At 49.5% G+C, this 14,030-nt stretch overlaps 1 protein-coding gene across 2 annotated transcripts in view; it reads left to right on the forward strand.

Moving 5' to 3' along the window:
• Positions 1 to 3,155: 3,155 nt before the first annotated feature.
• The window catches only part of EDEM3 (ER degradation enhancing alpha-mannosidase like protein 3), a 45,941-nt gene continuing 35,066 nt past the window's right edge, over positions 3,156 to 14,030 (forward strand). The window contains exons 1-2 of one of the 2 annotated variants that reach the window (XM_075936768.2): positions 3,156 to 3,469; positions 8,574 to 8,619. In XM_075936768.2, coding sequence (XP_075792883.1) covers positions 3,312 to 3,469; positions 8,574 to 8,619 — 204 coding nt within the window. In that variant the 5' untranslated portion in view covers positions 3,156 to 3,311. The remainder of the gene's footprint in view (positions 3,470 to 8,573; positions 8,620 to 14,030) is intronic. The other variant, XM_075936767.2, reaches the window with a different exon arrangement.

The following is a 14,030-nucleotide window of genomic DNA, read 5'->3' on the forward strand; positions in this document are numbered from 1 at the left end:
CTCTGTCTCCCCTGACTGGCACATCTAGCATGTGAAGGAAAAACTAAACTCTTCTTTGACTCTTAAGTTTTCTTCAAGGTAACTTTCACAAAGCAGCCATACTTACCTCAGGCTCAACAAATTTAATATTCAATGCCACATATGCACTCAACTTCCATCTATGGCCACCTTCTATTCCCCTGGTAAGGTAGAATTGATCTCACCCATAGTGCAAAATTTCTAGTTATTGTATATATAATCATCACCAAATGCCAGAGCAATGAGAATAGCTTGAATAATTCCGCCATACTTCAGACTTAGAGGGCTGTAGTGTAATTTGCCAGGGGGTATAAAGCTGCCAATTTTTAGATATTGTCCTCTGGGGCAGGTTCTCTGCATTGTAGTGTGTTGCTGTTCTGTTTCATAACCTTCCTCCTCTTCAAAAGAGATATCTAGCTTTATTTTAAAATAGGCTGCAAGGTGAAAAATATCCTTGTCAAAATCGAATGTCAATCAAAAGAAAAGAGGCAGTTATGGGCCACCAACACTATAGTGCGTCTAATTGACGTAACATTACAATTATAATAGTGCTGTAGATTACTGGCTAGTATTTATGGGCTATATCCCTCTACTGGATACAAAAAAAGAGCTTAAAGTTGATGTTATTAGGCCCTATCCTGATCACACCAAAAAGAGATTCCTCATCAGCCAGTGAGTGGTTAATGTAGACTGAAACAGTTCTTGACACCAACCAAGATAATGGAGGGCGCACTGCTTAACCAAGCTTTAGAGAGGAGAGATGCGTTTACCTTTAGCGCCTTCTTACATCATCTGCCTTCATCTGCAGTGGCATGTGCTTCAGTAGTGAGAGTATCTGGGTTTTATCCCTGTAGTCACAAAAGTCTGAATGTCTTACCTCCCTTATTTCATAAGGACCATCTCTATTTCATAGATATGTCACATGAGTAAGGGAAGGCTTTGTAGAGCAGCACTTAACTAGTGATTGAAGCGTGTATTCAGCTTAGAAATCAACGTGAAGGAACCTAGTCCTTTAAACAAAAGGTTCTCCTTTGTGGTGTCCTAACACTGCACTGAATTGCACATCCAAAATGTGACCCGCATGCTCTTTCCCCAGAGGGAGGAAGGGGCTTTGGGACACAGAGTAATGTGATCATGTCACTCTGTTGTCCCTTTTGTAAATATATAGAGAGAAATATTCAGAAGTTTTCCCAATCAGGCCTCTGTTTTTGCATTTTTAAAAACTATTTGTATATGCATTTGTAACCTAAGTAAGGAAATGCTAGGAAGAATTTAGAAAATTTGGGGAAAGGTATGATTCATTAATGGCTAAGTAAAGAGAAAAAGCTTGTCATATATGAGCACCAGTATTCTTTATTGCAAGGAAGGTATAGTGAGTACTTTATGTAATGGAAGAGGTGGAGCTTTGAAACGTGGTATCCAGCTCATCTTCCTCCCAATTTCTTAAAACTGATGGAATTTATATGTCCAGTCTTACCTTAAAATACAACAGTGGAAACAATATTTTCCTTATGTAAACAGGCTTGGACAGATTGCAGAAACTGCTACGTATTTTTTGGTTAAGGCTGAGCTTCAAATTAAATTAGTATCAATTATATGTAAAAGGGTATTATGGATTGATTGAAAGTGTATTGAAATGTATTGAAATTGATCATAAATGCCATTTTAAACATTACATTGAAGTTTATGTATACTTCAGTGCAGTAGAAATATACACTCGTGAGAAAAAATATATGCTGTGCTAAGGGAAATAGAGTTTCCCTAAAACATCCCTTAAAATAAAATATCCTTTTTCATGTAGTTTTCTCTTATTTTCATTCCTTAATGGTGATCAACTTACAATAGCCACAATGTGACTATTGAGATTTACAGGGAGGCCAACAGAATTGCCAGGCCCCACAGAGCAAAATTGATCCTACCCACAAGCAAAATTTCTAGTAAATATGTATATATATATAATGCTCATGAAATGCCTGAGCATTTGTCCTAACACTGCACTGCATTCTCAGAAAGGTCAGGGCCTCAGCAGAAGGGGTGGAGATGGAGCTAGCCTGCTTCTCCTCCACCTACCAGCCATTCGGTGCTGCCTGGAGTGTGAAGTGTGAGGCTCTGGTGGCGATTTAAAGGGCCTGGGGTAATTGTTCTTTTCTCTTTCCCATTGGCAGACCTCAGTATGTAGATTATAATGCTTAGCATCTATTTCACGCTTTGAAAGTTGGCTCAACTGAGTCAAGGGAGCAGTGATTTCCACAAGGTCTCAGTGTTAATGCTGGACACAGAGTTCATCAAGATTTCAAGAAAATTCAGCAAAACCGTATAAGACCTTCTTCACTGTTGTATTCATGCATCAGGCTTAAGGTTAAAAAAAGTCAGGGCTCAGAAATCATGAATTTCTTTGTTAGGGGCACGGAGGGGAATTGGGCGTGAGGTATGTATGTGCCTTTTAATTTATGGGCTTGAGGAGCTACATGCAGATGCTAATGTGAGGCGTTGTGGTGAATGCTGCAAACGTTTTGTTTGCATTAAAGCTGCTTTTCTCACAAACTCGTCTGAGTTCAGCACCTGGAGCTTTCAGCGAAACCATGTAGCCCCGGACTGCTGCCAAGTTGTGACCGCTGGGAACTCTTTCCCTTAGGCAGTCTGGGCTCCTGTGCGGGCTGAGGACCTTGTGACAGGCAGCAGGAGCAATGGGGGTCAGAGCCCAGCAGAACAGCTCCCCCCACTCCTGCACTGGAGGGTAGCACTGCAGCCACCCTGACTGCCTAGAAGTAGGGCCCTTTACAGAACGCTCGGTCAGGACAACTCAAAAACTACAGGTTCCAGTGCGCAAGGCTCCCCGAGCAGCCAGCCGGCTCAGACCAATTCAGACTACAGCTCCCAGAAGGCCGTGCTCCCCCTAGATCTTAGCAGCCGGTCCGAGCTGGAGCGTTGCATGATGGAACTTGTAGTCCTCGGCACGCCATCTGCCTCGACATGCGCTGACCCCTCCTTTTGTCCACGTCTCACTCCACTCAAGTCTTATACCGGAATCACGTGGCACAAGCCGAACCCAGCCCCTTTTGCTCCGATTGGTCCACCGCGGCGCCACGTGATGTGTTGAACCCGGAAGCCGCGGGAGGAGACTGTTTCCTTGGCTACGCCACAGGAAAGCGGAGGGCAGTTCCCTTCCGTTTTCGCGTCGGCGGCGGCGGGGAGAGCGGCAGCCGCAGCAGGCGCCGCCAGCGAGAGGGGCGGGCGGCGAGGATGGGGCTGAGGCTGAGCCGGGCCTAGCGAGGCGGCGGGCAGCTGCTGCCATGAGCGGGGCTGCGGGTGGGGCCGGGAGGAGCGGGGACCCCGCAGCCCGCTGCGGGGGATGGAAGCTGCTGGCCTTGGGCCTTCTCTCCGCCTCGTCGATGCTGGCAGCCGCCCCGGGCGCGGGAGCCATGAGCAGGGAGGAGAAGCGCCGGCTCGGGTAAGCGGGGAGGCCCGGGCGGGGCGGGTGGTGCGCGCTCACCCTTGGGGCGGGCGGGAGCGGGCTATGGCACGCCCGGGTCTGGGGCTGCCTTGCCACTGCCCCCGGCTGTCAGCTCGCTCTGCCGGAGCTCAGCCTCTGGCCCCGTGCAAGGGGCGCGGACTTCGCGGCCGCCACCTCTCCCCGGGTGGGGACGGGGAGCGCAGCCCTATGGGGCCGCCTGGCTGCCCCCCGCTCCTACCGGGGTGTGGCCGAGCCCCCCTCCGCCCATGCACGGCTCTCGTCCGCATCGCGCTGGTCGCCAGCACCATTAGCCACCGACCTACGTGACGTTCCCAGGCTTGGCTAAATCTGAGCGCGGTGGCTCGCTCCTCGGAGACGCGCTTTGATGACCTTGGACACCTGTCTTTTTGGTATGACAGCCCCAGTCACATCTGCCTCACTGTCAGGTCGTCATGTCCCGCCGGCATTTGACACTGTGTGGTCATGTAGATTGCAGTGTCAGGGATTGTACGTAGCTGTGGGTAACAGTCAAAGGTCAAAGCCATGCCCAATAGGTCTTCAGGTATTGGTCTAATGATGGCAGTGTTTCTGGAACAAGTCAAGGTTTAGAGTAATGATAAGATCTTTCATACTGATAAAAGTTGAGATGCATCCCTGCTCAGTCACTGTGAGCAATAAAACAAATTGCTTAGGGATCCCAAGTTGCATTTATATCTAACTAGAAGATGTAGCCAGCATTGCTTGGGGTCCTTCACTCAATTCATTTTTCTTCATTTAAATCGTTGCTCCGGGATGGGGTTGGGGAGGAGGACTTCAGAGTTCAGGCTGCTCCAGGAACAGAGGACTACCCCAGTCCTCTCCATAGCTGCTGCAGCTCCTATGGGCCTGGGAGGGAAGGAGTGCATGTCTCCTGGTTGGGGCAGGACCGGGTTCATCTGCCCCTTGCTCTCCCCAGGCATAGTGAGGAATACAGAAAACTACTGTACCCATCTCTGGCCCCTGATGCCCCCTTATGGTCACTGTACAGTATAACTATCTGCTCTTCATCCCATATCCCCTGTTGCCTCCATGTGGTCATTATGTAGCAGAGTCTTCCCTTTCCCTTTTATCAGAAACAATCCCATTCTAGGCACATCCCATTTTCCTGGAACAGCTAAGTTTAAATTATGACAAGAAGCAGCTGAATACCAAATTTGGTGGTTCTTGCTCTTATCGCTTAGGAGAGTTCTTGAACAGACAAACAAATGCGCACTCAGACTAACTCTCTCAAATACATAATAGATTTGCTAATTATTCTTAAAACTCTTTTTATAGGTAGAGGATAATGAGTAGGTCAGTGATGAGGTATGTATTACAGTGCATAGAGTAGGATTTTTTTAAAGGCATTTCTGCATTCTGATCACGATTGCCACGTTGTCACCTTGATAATTTCAGTACCTCTTTCATGCCTACTGTAATCTTCTGTAAAAGGAAGAAAGTAATATTTCACAAAGGTGTTGTGAAACTTCATTAGAGGTTCCATTATGGAGTTACTTGAACATTAGATAAGAGACTTTATTTAATTATGATGTGTCCTTATTGGATCTTTCATAGAAAGTTCTCAAAGCAATACTTGCAGTTATATGTTGCTAACATGGCTACCCAAGTGGTTTAGACTCCTTTTCCTGGCCTGTTTACGTTTTTAGGGACATTGTTTAACTTGTTATATTCTGCGTGCCATCTGATGAATTGGTGAGGTAGGATCTGTCAGTACAGGCAGAACTGTATTTAGACATTACAAACATATACAAGCAGTCCCCGGGTTACGTACAAGATAGGGACTGTAAGTTTGTTCTTAAGTTGAATCTGTATGTAAGTCGGAACTGGCGTCCAGATTCAGCCGCTGCTGAAACTGATCAGTTTCAACAGCGGCTGAATCTGGACGCCAGTTCTGACTTACATACAGATTCAACTTAAGAACCCCAGGCATCCCCAAGTCAGCTGCTGCTGAAACTGATCAGCGGCTGATTCCAGGAAGCCCGGGGCAGGGGCTTCCTGTAGTCAGCCACTGGTCAGTTTCAGCAGCGGCTGACTTGGGGACACCTGGGGCAGAGCAGCTGGGGTGCTGCTGGGTTGGTCCAGTAGCACGGCCGCTCCTCGGCGCTACTGGACCAACCCAGCAGCAGCCAAGCTGCTCTGCCCCAGGCGTCCTGATTCAGCCGCTGCTGAATCTGACCAGCAGTGGCTGAATCAGGACGCCTGGGGCAGAACAGCTGGGATGCTGCCTGGTTGGTCCAGTAGCGGCCAGAGCGGCGCTACGGGACCAACTGGCAGCGCCCCAGCTGCTGTACCACAGGTGTCCGGAGCAAAGCCATGGAGCACGGGGGCAGCGGGACAGCCCAGACAGCTCGGGCTCCGTGGCTTTGCTCTGCTTTGTTCCCCGTCCCCCTGGTCTGCAGACCAGGGGGACGGGGAGCAAAGCGGCGGAACACGCGGGCAGCGGACAGCCCAGACGCGTCTGGGCTGTCCGCTGCCCACGTGCTCCGCGGCTTTGCTCTGCTTTGCGCCCCCCTCCCCCCCGTTCCCCTGGTCTGCAGACCAGGGGGAAGGGGGGGGCAAAGCAGAGCCAAGCCGCGGAGGACGCGGCCAGCTGACAGCTGTCAGCTGACCGCGCGCTCCGCGGCTTGGCTCTGCTTGGCTCTGCTTTGCCCCCCCCTCCCGTCCCCCTGGTCTGCAGACCGGGGGGGGGGGGCAAAGCAGAGCGAAGCAGAGCCAAGCCGCGGAGCGCGCGATCAGCTGACAGCCCAGACGCGTCTGGGCTGTCAGCTGGCCGGGCGCTCCGCGGCTTGGCTCTGCTTTGCCCCCCCCCCCCCCGGTCTGCAGACCAGGGGGACGGGGAGGGGGGCAAAGCAGAGCCAAACCTCGGAGCGCGTGGGCAGCGGACAGCCCTGTCCGCTGCCCACGTGTTCCGCCACTTTGCTTCCTCTCCCTGGTCTCCAGCAGACCAGGGAGAGGAACGGCCCCGTTTGTAACTGCGGATCCGACGTAAGTCGGATCCGCGTAACTCGGGGACTGCCTGTACATAATATTAAAACCACTTTTTCTTTCCTTAGCAAAATTTTAATTGAGGGAAAATATGATACAGAGGTAGCTTTTGATTCCACTGACATGTAAAATAGATTTGGGTGTTGATGATACCAATTATCACAGAAGGAACACAGAACTGTGTTGTGGGGATTCACAGAGTGAGGAGTGTGCCTCTTTACTGGCTTTCAGATAGACAAAGTGAGTGAGTTAATAACTTTTATTGAACTAGCTTCTGTTGATGAAAAGACAACTGTTTCCATCTAGGGATTTTAAATATTGGTTAATTGTTTATTGGTTACTTGAGTATTCTATAGTCCCTGGGGCTGGGGTCGGCAGCCACTGTGCTCTGGCCCCACTTCCGAGGAGTCCCCTGCCACTCCGTGCTGCTGTCTCTGTATCAGGGGCAGCAACGTGGGATGTCAGGCAAGAGCTGGTCCGCAAGGGGAGCCAGTTTAAAAAACAACTCCCCTCATGGACCCACTGCCTGTCACCCCACGCTGCTGCCTCTGATACAGAGGCAGCAGTGTGGGGTGGCAGCAGCCCTTGTTCCAGGGTGGGTTCTGAACTCCCAGACATGGCATGAGCAGGGACTGAGCTGGGCTGCCTGCCTGTCTGGCTCCTAATACACTTTAAATGCAGAGCTGCTGCAGGAGTAGGTCCTGGACCTGGTGCAATCCAGGACTGAGCTGAGCTACTGACCAACCTGTTACAAAAAATTTACCGTCAAGGCAGGCAGGGGGGAAATGCGTGTAGTCTATCACATTAACCAAAAAGCTTTTGCTTATCAGTTAATTGATTAATTGACTACGCTATTACACCCATATTTCCAACTACACAGAGCTCTTCTTCAGGTCTAGGAAAGAAACTCAAGGTGTCACAGCTAAATACAAGATCAAGCAGTTAGCACTATTCTAATCTAAGAGACCATTCAAGGTGAAGTGGCCTGTTTACATCCCTATAGTCATAGGACAAAAAGGGTTGTTAATGTTTGTGGTTATTGTAAATAAGCTAGAAATTCATTGTCTTCATTATGAACATTTTTTAGCATTTAGCAAAGTTAGGGATATAAACTCCTGGGCTCTTAGGCTAGCTGTACATTGGCACTTTACTGAGGGAAGGGGTAAGTTTCTGGCTTGGAGGGTGGGGGGGGTTAAAAAAAACACTCTCCCACCGCCCAGCACAGCAAGTTAGTGCTGTAAAGTGCTAGTGTGACTCAGATGTTAGCTACTTCCCTCATGGAAGTGGTTTATATATTGCACTGGATGGGCTCTCTCCTAGTGCATGTGCCATGGCCATACTTTAAGTTTAAAGTGCTGCTGCAGCTGTGGTTTAAACTTTTAAGTGCAGACAAATGGCAGTAATAAGTGGATAACACCAACTACTGCAGGGGGAAAATAGGACTTTGTCCTTGGCATCTTGGAATGTAAAATGCTTAATTTCACATTAACTTCAGAGGGAGTTTTCCTTTTTGCAGTGAGGAAAACTCACTGAATTGGGAGAATTTGCCCATGAAGAAAATGTAGAGTATCTAGTAACCTGTTTCATCTGTTGAGTATAATACTTGTGATTTTAAAAAACAAAACAAAACTATATTGCACTGGAAAATTGTGTTTATGATTGGAAGGTCTTTTCTCTTTGCAAATGGAGTGCTCCCAGGAACAAATCCTTGCGCAATAAATTTAGGGACACAACACATTTTATTCAGAAGAAGGCCCAGGACTGGAGTAGCACTGGTATCATGGGACTGGCCTGTTCAGAATTAGTTTGCGCACCACCTGCTACTTTCGGATTAGCTTTAGATAATGTTACATTCCGCTCTTTCATGAGGTCTAAACAGACCATAAAATATCTTGCCATTGGTTGTTCTACTTCATTAGCTTTACTTGGGCAAAGTTCCACAGATGAACTGAAGGGCATCGGTTATTAATCTCCAGAAATTAAACTATATAATACTTATATTGTGTTAAAGTTTGACAAGTAGAAGAGGAAATATTAAATTGATAATTCAGCAATTTTTTCGTGTTCCTTTTCTTAGGAATCAAGTGTTGGAAATGTTTGATCATGCTTATAGCAATTACATGGTAAGTAAAATCTTTTTCTTCAATTATGCTTCCACATTAATTAACATTTGTGTTGCATTTGTCCGTAATTTTGTTATCAACCTGAAAGATTAAAAGAAAATATGCTGAAACTCTTGGGGAAAGTTGAAGTTTGTATGTGCAGCTAATATAATTTTTTCTTGAAATGTCTCATTGCAAATGAGAAACATGAATGTGGAGGTAGTTATATCTGATCACAGGTAGCTAGGAATTCTGACCGATTATTTAACCTGTGCTTGATATTTCCCTCTCTAGATCTGAAATGCAGTAGCCTCTAAGGGTATGTCTACACTACAGTGTTATTTCAAAATATCTTATTTTGAAATAGTTAATTCAAAATAGCTTATTTCAAAATACCTTATTTTGAAATAGTTAATTTGAAATAACTCATTTTGAAATAACGTGTCTACACACAAAATGCATTTCAAAATAGCACGTTCACACTGAGTGGACTCTGAATCGCATTTAAGGCTGGCCGGAACCAGTTCCAGCGCTGTCTGGGGCTGCTGCCTGAGGCTATCTGAGGTCTGTGCTTAAAGCTGCCCTCCCCCCCCAGACAGCCAGTTCTCAGGTTTCCCTGCTTGCTTGTTTACATCGATGAGAGACAGCAAAGAATTTTCTCTTGGTGTGCTCTGGTTGCCCTCACTTGGGACACCACATCACTCTGCAGCCATAGGCGTGCGCAGCACATTTCATTAGGGTGTGCACCCAAAGAATTTTTTAGGTAAGCCTCATTGGCCACACCTCTGGAGGTAACATTCTCAGGGCAAGATGGACACATGACCAGAAGTAAAAGATGTAATGTAAAACCCTCCCCTTTCCCCCCGGACTTTTCCCACCATCCTCCTACCTTTAGGGATTAATTTGGCCCCACCAACCCCCCCCCTCACGCAGCTATCCTGCAATTGCATTAAACCAGCGTGAGTGACATTAACTCGGGGGCGGAGAGGCTGGGGGAAGTGTTCCCTTTAAGAGTTTCCTCCCATGAGCAGAATTAATTTTGTGTTGTGCACCAGTACTGAGTTAATGTAGCTTGTTTGGATGTGGCACCCAAGTTAATAATACATATCTCAAACCTCTACCTTTTCCCTCTGCTGCCATGTCTCCTCTGCTTGCTCCATCAGCTCCCCTGGTGCCTGCTGCCCCCCAACCCCTCACCCTCCTCTGCTGTCCTGACTCCTGCCCTCCTCACTGCCCTCAGCCTTCCTGAGACCTGCCTCCCTCCCCCAGCCCTTCTCTCCCCCCTGTGCCCACTCCTCCAGTAGCTGCACTCTGATCATGTGAGTTACCCCTCCTCATCCTCTCTCCTAACACCTCCCTCTACACACCTGCCCTGCCGCTCTCCTCTGGTGCTGGTCCCTCCTCTGCAGGTCTCTGCCCTTCTGCTTTACCCCCAGAATCCCCTGGCACCTGCACCTTCCCTTAGCCCTGCACCCTCTGGTGCCTCCCCCTTCCCTCACTGTCCGTGCCCCCTTTGCCCTCTTTTTCCCTGATGCCTTCCCCCTCACCACCCTCTGCCCCCAGACCCCTCATGCCCCTGTGCCCTCACATGACTTGCTCCATCCCTGCCTTTCTCATGCCCATCTCTTCTTTTCAAGCCTTCTCCCAGAACCTCCTCTCTCCCTTCTAACCCCCAATACCCATACACTCTCCTCTCCCAGCATCACCCTGTCCCCCCTCCCACTGATACCTCCCCTCCTACCCTTTTCCTCATTGTCTCCACTTGGCCCCGTGGCATTTGTCTCCTCTACCCTGTCCCTTGGTGCCTTCCCCTTTCTTCTCCTGACCTGCTCCCCCCTCCCTCTTCCACTCCTTCCTCTTATTTTCCTCCCCTTCCCCTCCCTTATTTTTTCCCCCTTCCCCTCCCTTACCTTACCTTTGGCTTCTGCCTTCCAGCTTGCGGGGCTGGAGTGAGAGTCGGCCCAAACTACAGGCCGGCCAGGCCATAGCCTGGGGCGTCCCCGGGGGGGTGGGCTGTGCTGCTGCTGGAATGGGGCAGGGGCCTGGGCTGCAAAAATGGCTCTGGCCGGTGTGTGTAGTTGGGCCCCAGCTGCCTCTGGAGCTGGGCAGCGCGGTTTTAAGGTCCCAGACGTGACATCACGCCATGCCCAGGTGTCTCCCCTCTCACCTGTTATGCGGCGTTTGAGGATGCTGCGCATGCACTCTCTCTGCCCTACAGTGCCCTGTAGATGGCTGTGGGGAATTTAAAATGAGGGGCTGTGCTGTCCCCATCACAAATCCCCCTTGTAGCTGGCCCAAGACATTAGGGTGTGCCTGGGCACACCCCGTGCGCATGCCTATGTCTGCAGCATGGAGTCAGAGCTGCCCCTGGGCACTCTGGTGCTTCTCTTGGACTGCAAGCCTGGCTGCACTTTCTGTAAGCTGCCATCCAGGATGCCCATGGGGGGGCTGTCAGTATCCAGGAGGCCCTGCGGGAGTGATTCCACCTCGAGGAGCACTAAGAGCCTCTCTGGTTTGCCCCATTGGAGGCTTGCGCCTCATTCCTCCCTCACGTCCTTCCACTTACTCTTCCCTAGCCTCCCTTCCTGATGTCAAATAAAATACACGTATTTTCAAAAATATAAACTGTTTATTTAACAAAACGAGGGGTGGTGGCGTATGAAACTCTGGGGAGACTGGGGAAAGGAGGTGGGGGAGGGGAGGAGACAGGGTGGGAGAGGGGAGGGGGAAACTGGAAGGAGGGAGCTGGAAGGGGGAAGCTCAGGGGTGGGGGATCTTGCTGGGCCAGCCAACTGTCTCCTAGCACTCTGGTTGCAGGGGCTTTGGCGTCCCTGGGGGAATGGGGAGGAGGATGTGCAGATTGAGGAGGGAGAGGCAGGAGGGGGAGAAGGAGGAGTGGGAGCAGGTGCTGGAGCGGCACGAGGCAGCACACTCTGCACCAGGGTCTGCAGATAGGCACAGATGGCACGATCCTGGGCAAGCAGCTCCTGCTGGAACTCCTGTTCGTCCTGCTCTCACTGCTCCATGGGGCGGTGCAGGGCTTGCAGGGCCCCCAGATGCTGGTCTTGGTACCCCTGCAGTGTTGCGGTGGACCTGCTGAGCCCTCAAGTGCGGGAGAATGTCTCGGGCGGGGTGCACCCCGCACATGCAGCTGGTGCGGCTGTGGAGAAAGAAGAGAAGTGGTCAGTTCTCCCTGGGGACACAATGGGTGAAGCCCAGCCCCCCTCTGCGAGGCGAGGATGGCTGTGCCCTGCACTGTCAGAGCCGTTGTCCTTACACAGAGGCCGTGGTTGGAATGTCCGGCTATCCCCGGGAGTGGGAGCTGCCCCAGGACCGCACCCATGCCCCTGTGCTGTGTATAGTGTGGCCGAGGTTGGCGGGAGATGTCCCTTACCTCTGTGTAGAGGGGGCTTGTGAAGGGAGGGTGTTCCGCCCCGGGGTCAGGAGCATGTCATGTCTCTTAGACACACATGTGTGTGATCAGGCCACAGCCCCTGTGTGGCACGCAGCTGGAGCCACCTGCCCAGGGGTGGCACAGCACATGCTCACACATGCAGAGGTTGCTGCGTGATCCGTGGTAAGCAAGGCACACACGTGCAGTCCCATGTCTCTTTCCCCTTCCGGGGGGGGAGGGGCGGCGCAGAAGTGATGGCACTTACATGATGTGGCTTCCCCGAATGACCCTAGTGACTCCACTGCTGGGACAACTTGGGGGTACGGCTGATGTGACACCCTCTGTGGTGGCTCCTCCTCTGTGCCCTGGTCAGGGTCCTGCGGGCAGGTATCTTCTCCTGCGGAGGAGCTGCCCTGAGTGGCCCTGGCGTACACCTGCCGCAGCTCCTTAATGTTCATGCGCACCTGTTCTTTTGTGCACATGTGGCCTTTGTTGGCCAGGGTGCCAGCTGTGCGTCGGTAGACGGCGGCGTTCCTCCATGTAGTGCGGAGATCATGGACGTTGGAGGCCTTTCCTTCCCCCCCCACCCTCAATGAGGTCCATGATCTCCACACTAGTCCAGGAAGGCACCTGCTGACTCCGGCTCCTGGCTGGTTCCTGGGAGCTGGGGGACTGGGCGGGGGACAGCTGGCTGGAACTGGCTGCCCTGCTCATTCTCTGGCCACTAGGTGAGGGGTAGCGACTGCTGGCAGGCCTGGCTCTGGCATACAGTGTGGCCAGAGTCTACCCCTTTAAGGGCTCTAGGCCTGGGGGAGAGGAGTAGAGTTTTCCTGGTTTGGCCCAGAGTGGCCACCAGGGGAAACTGGGAAGGGCTGGAGGCCCCCTCTTTTGGAATAAACGTCTACACAGCACTTATTCCAAATTAGCTATTTCGAATTTGGCATTATTCCTTGTAGAATGAGGTTTACCAAATTCGAAATAAGTGCCCTGCTATTTCGATTTTATTTCGAAATAGCGGTTTGCCTGTAGAGACGCTAGGAAAGTTAATTCGAAATAATGGCTGTTATTTCAAATTAACTTTGATGTGTAGACATACCCTTAGAATTTAAGTATTTATGAAGGTAATTGTTAAGTTATGGGATACAAACATTTTAGAGGGAAGCAGAGATTGCAATACAGCCTTAAGGTCTGATTTTTTTTTTTCAGTTGGATTCTTATGGATGGCCTTGGAAGCTAAAAGCTAATGGGTCTCTTTACAGGTGAAGCTGGAAGTTTCTGATTGCAGGATCGAACCTTACTACATAAACCTGCTTGAAGTCTCCTCTTATAGATTTCCCACCATATCAGGAACAGTGTTCACTTGACTTATTTGGTGGTGTGAGACCTCTGAACAAAAAATTGGAAAAAACCTACAGACCAAGAACACTTAAAGTGTTATAAAATTCTAGTGAACATAAATAATATTGTGTTAGTGCTGGTGAATATTATATAAAAAAATGTATATATAGTCCTGCAGATAACTTTAAACATTAGGCCCACAAAGTGTAATCAATTATGTAACCTCATATTTGCCTTGTGATAGATACATTTATTGTAGATCATGCAGCCTCTGCTCACAAAAGTTCCATTTCAGTTAAACAGAACTGTAGCATCAGGCCCATACTGCATACCCTGGTGCTAAATAGGTAGTTGTAATATAATTATGGGATCCACAATTGTGACTCTTTACACAATGTGTATGAGTTGTAATTTAATGTTGTCAAAATAGTTTTAGGTCTCTTTCAGTTGTCTTTACATGTTGGACATGAGACTGCTCTGTTTAGGCAATCTTGTTATATCCTATTTATTAATTTTTACTCTGGAATAGGACCAAGCTATTTCAACAGTAGAATATCTGTATTTAAAATAAGTCATTGATAAGAATACAATATTAAAAGTACACTGTAATGAGAAACATTTTAGGGGGACAGGTGATCCTGCTAAATACACATTTGAAAATCTAAGAAGATTTAAGGTTTTTTCCAAACCAGTAAACGAT

The sequence above is a fragment of the Pelodiscus sinensis genome, chromosome 9 (genome assembly GCF_052426305.1).
Source record: "Pelodiscus sinensis isolate ZL-2025 chromosome 9, ASM5242630v1, whole genome shotgun sequence".
Lineage (NCBI taxonomy): Eukaryota > Metazoa > Chordata > Testudines > Trionychidae > Pelodiscus > Pelodiscus sinensis.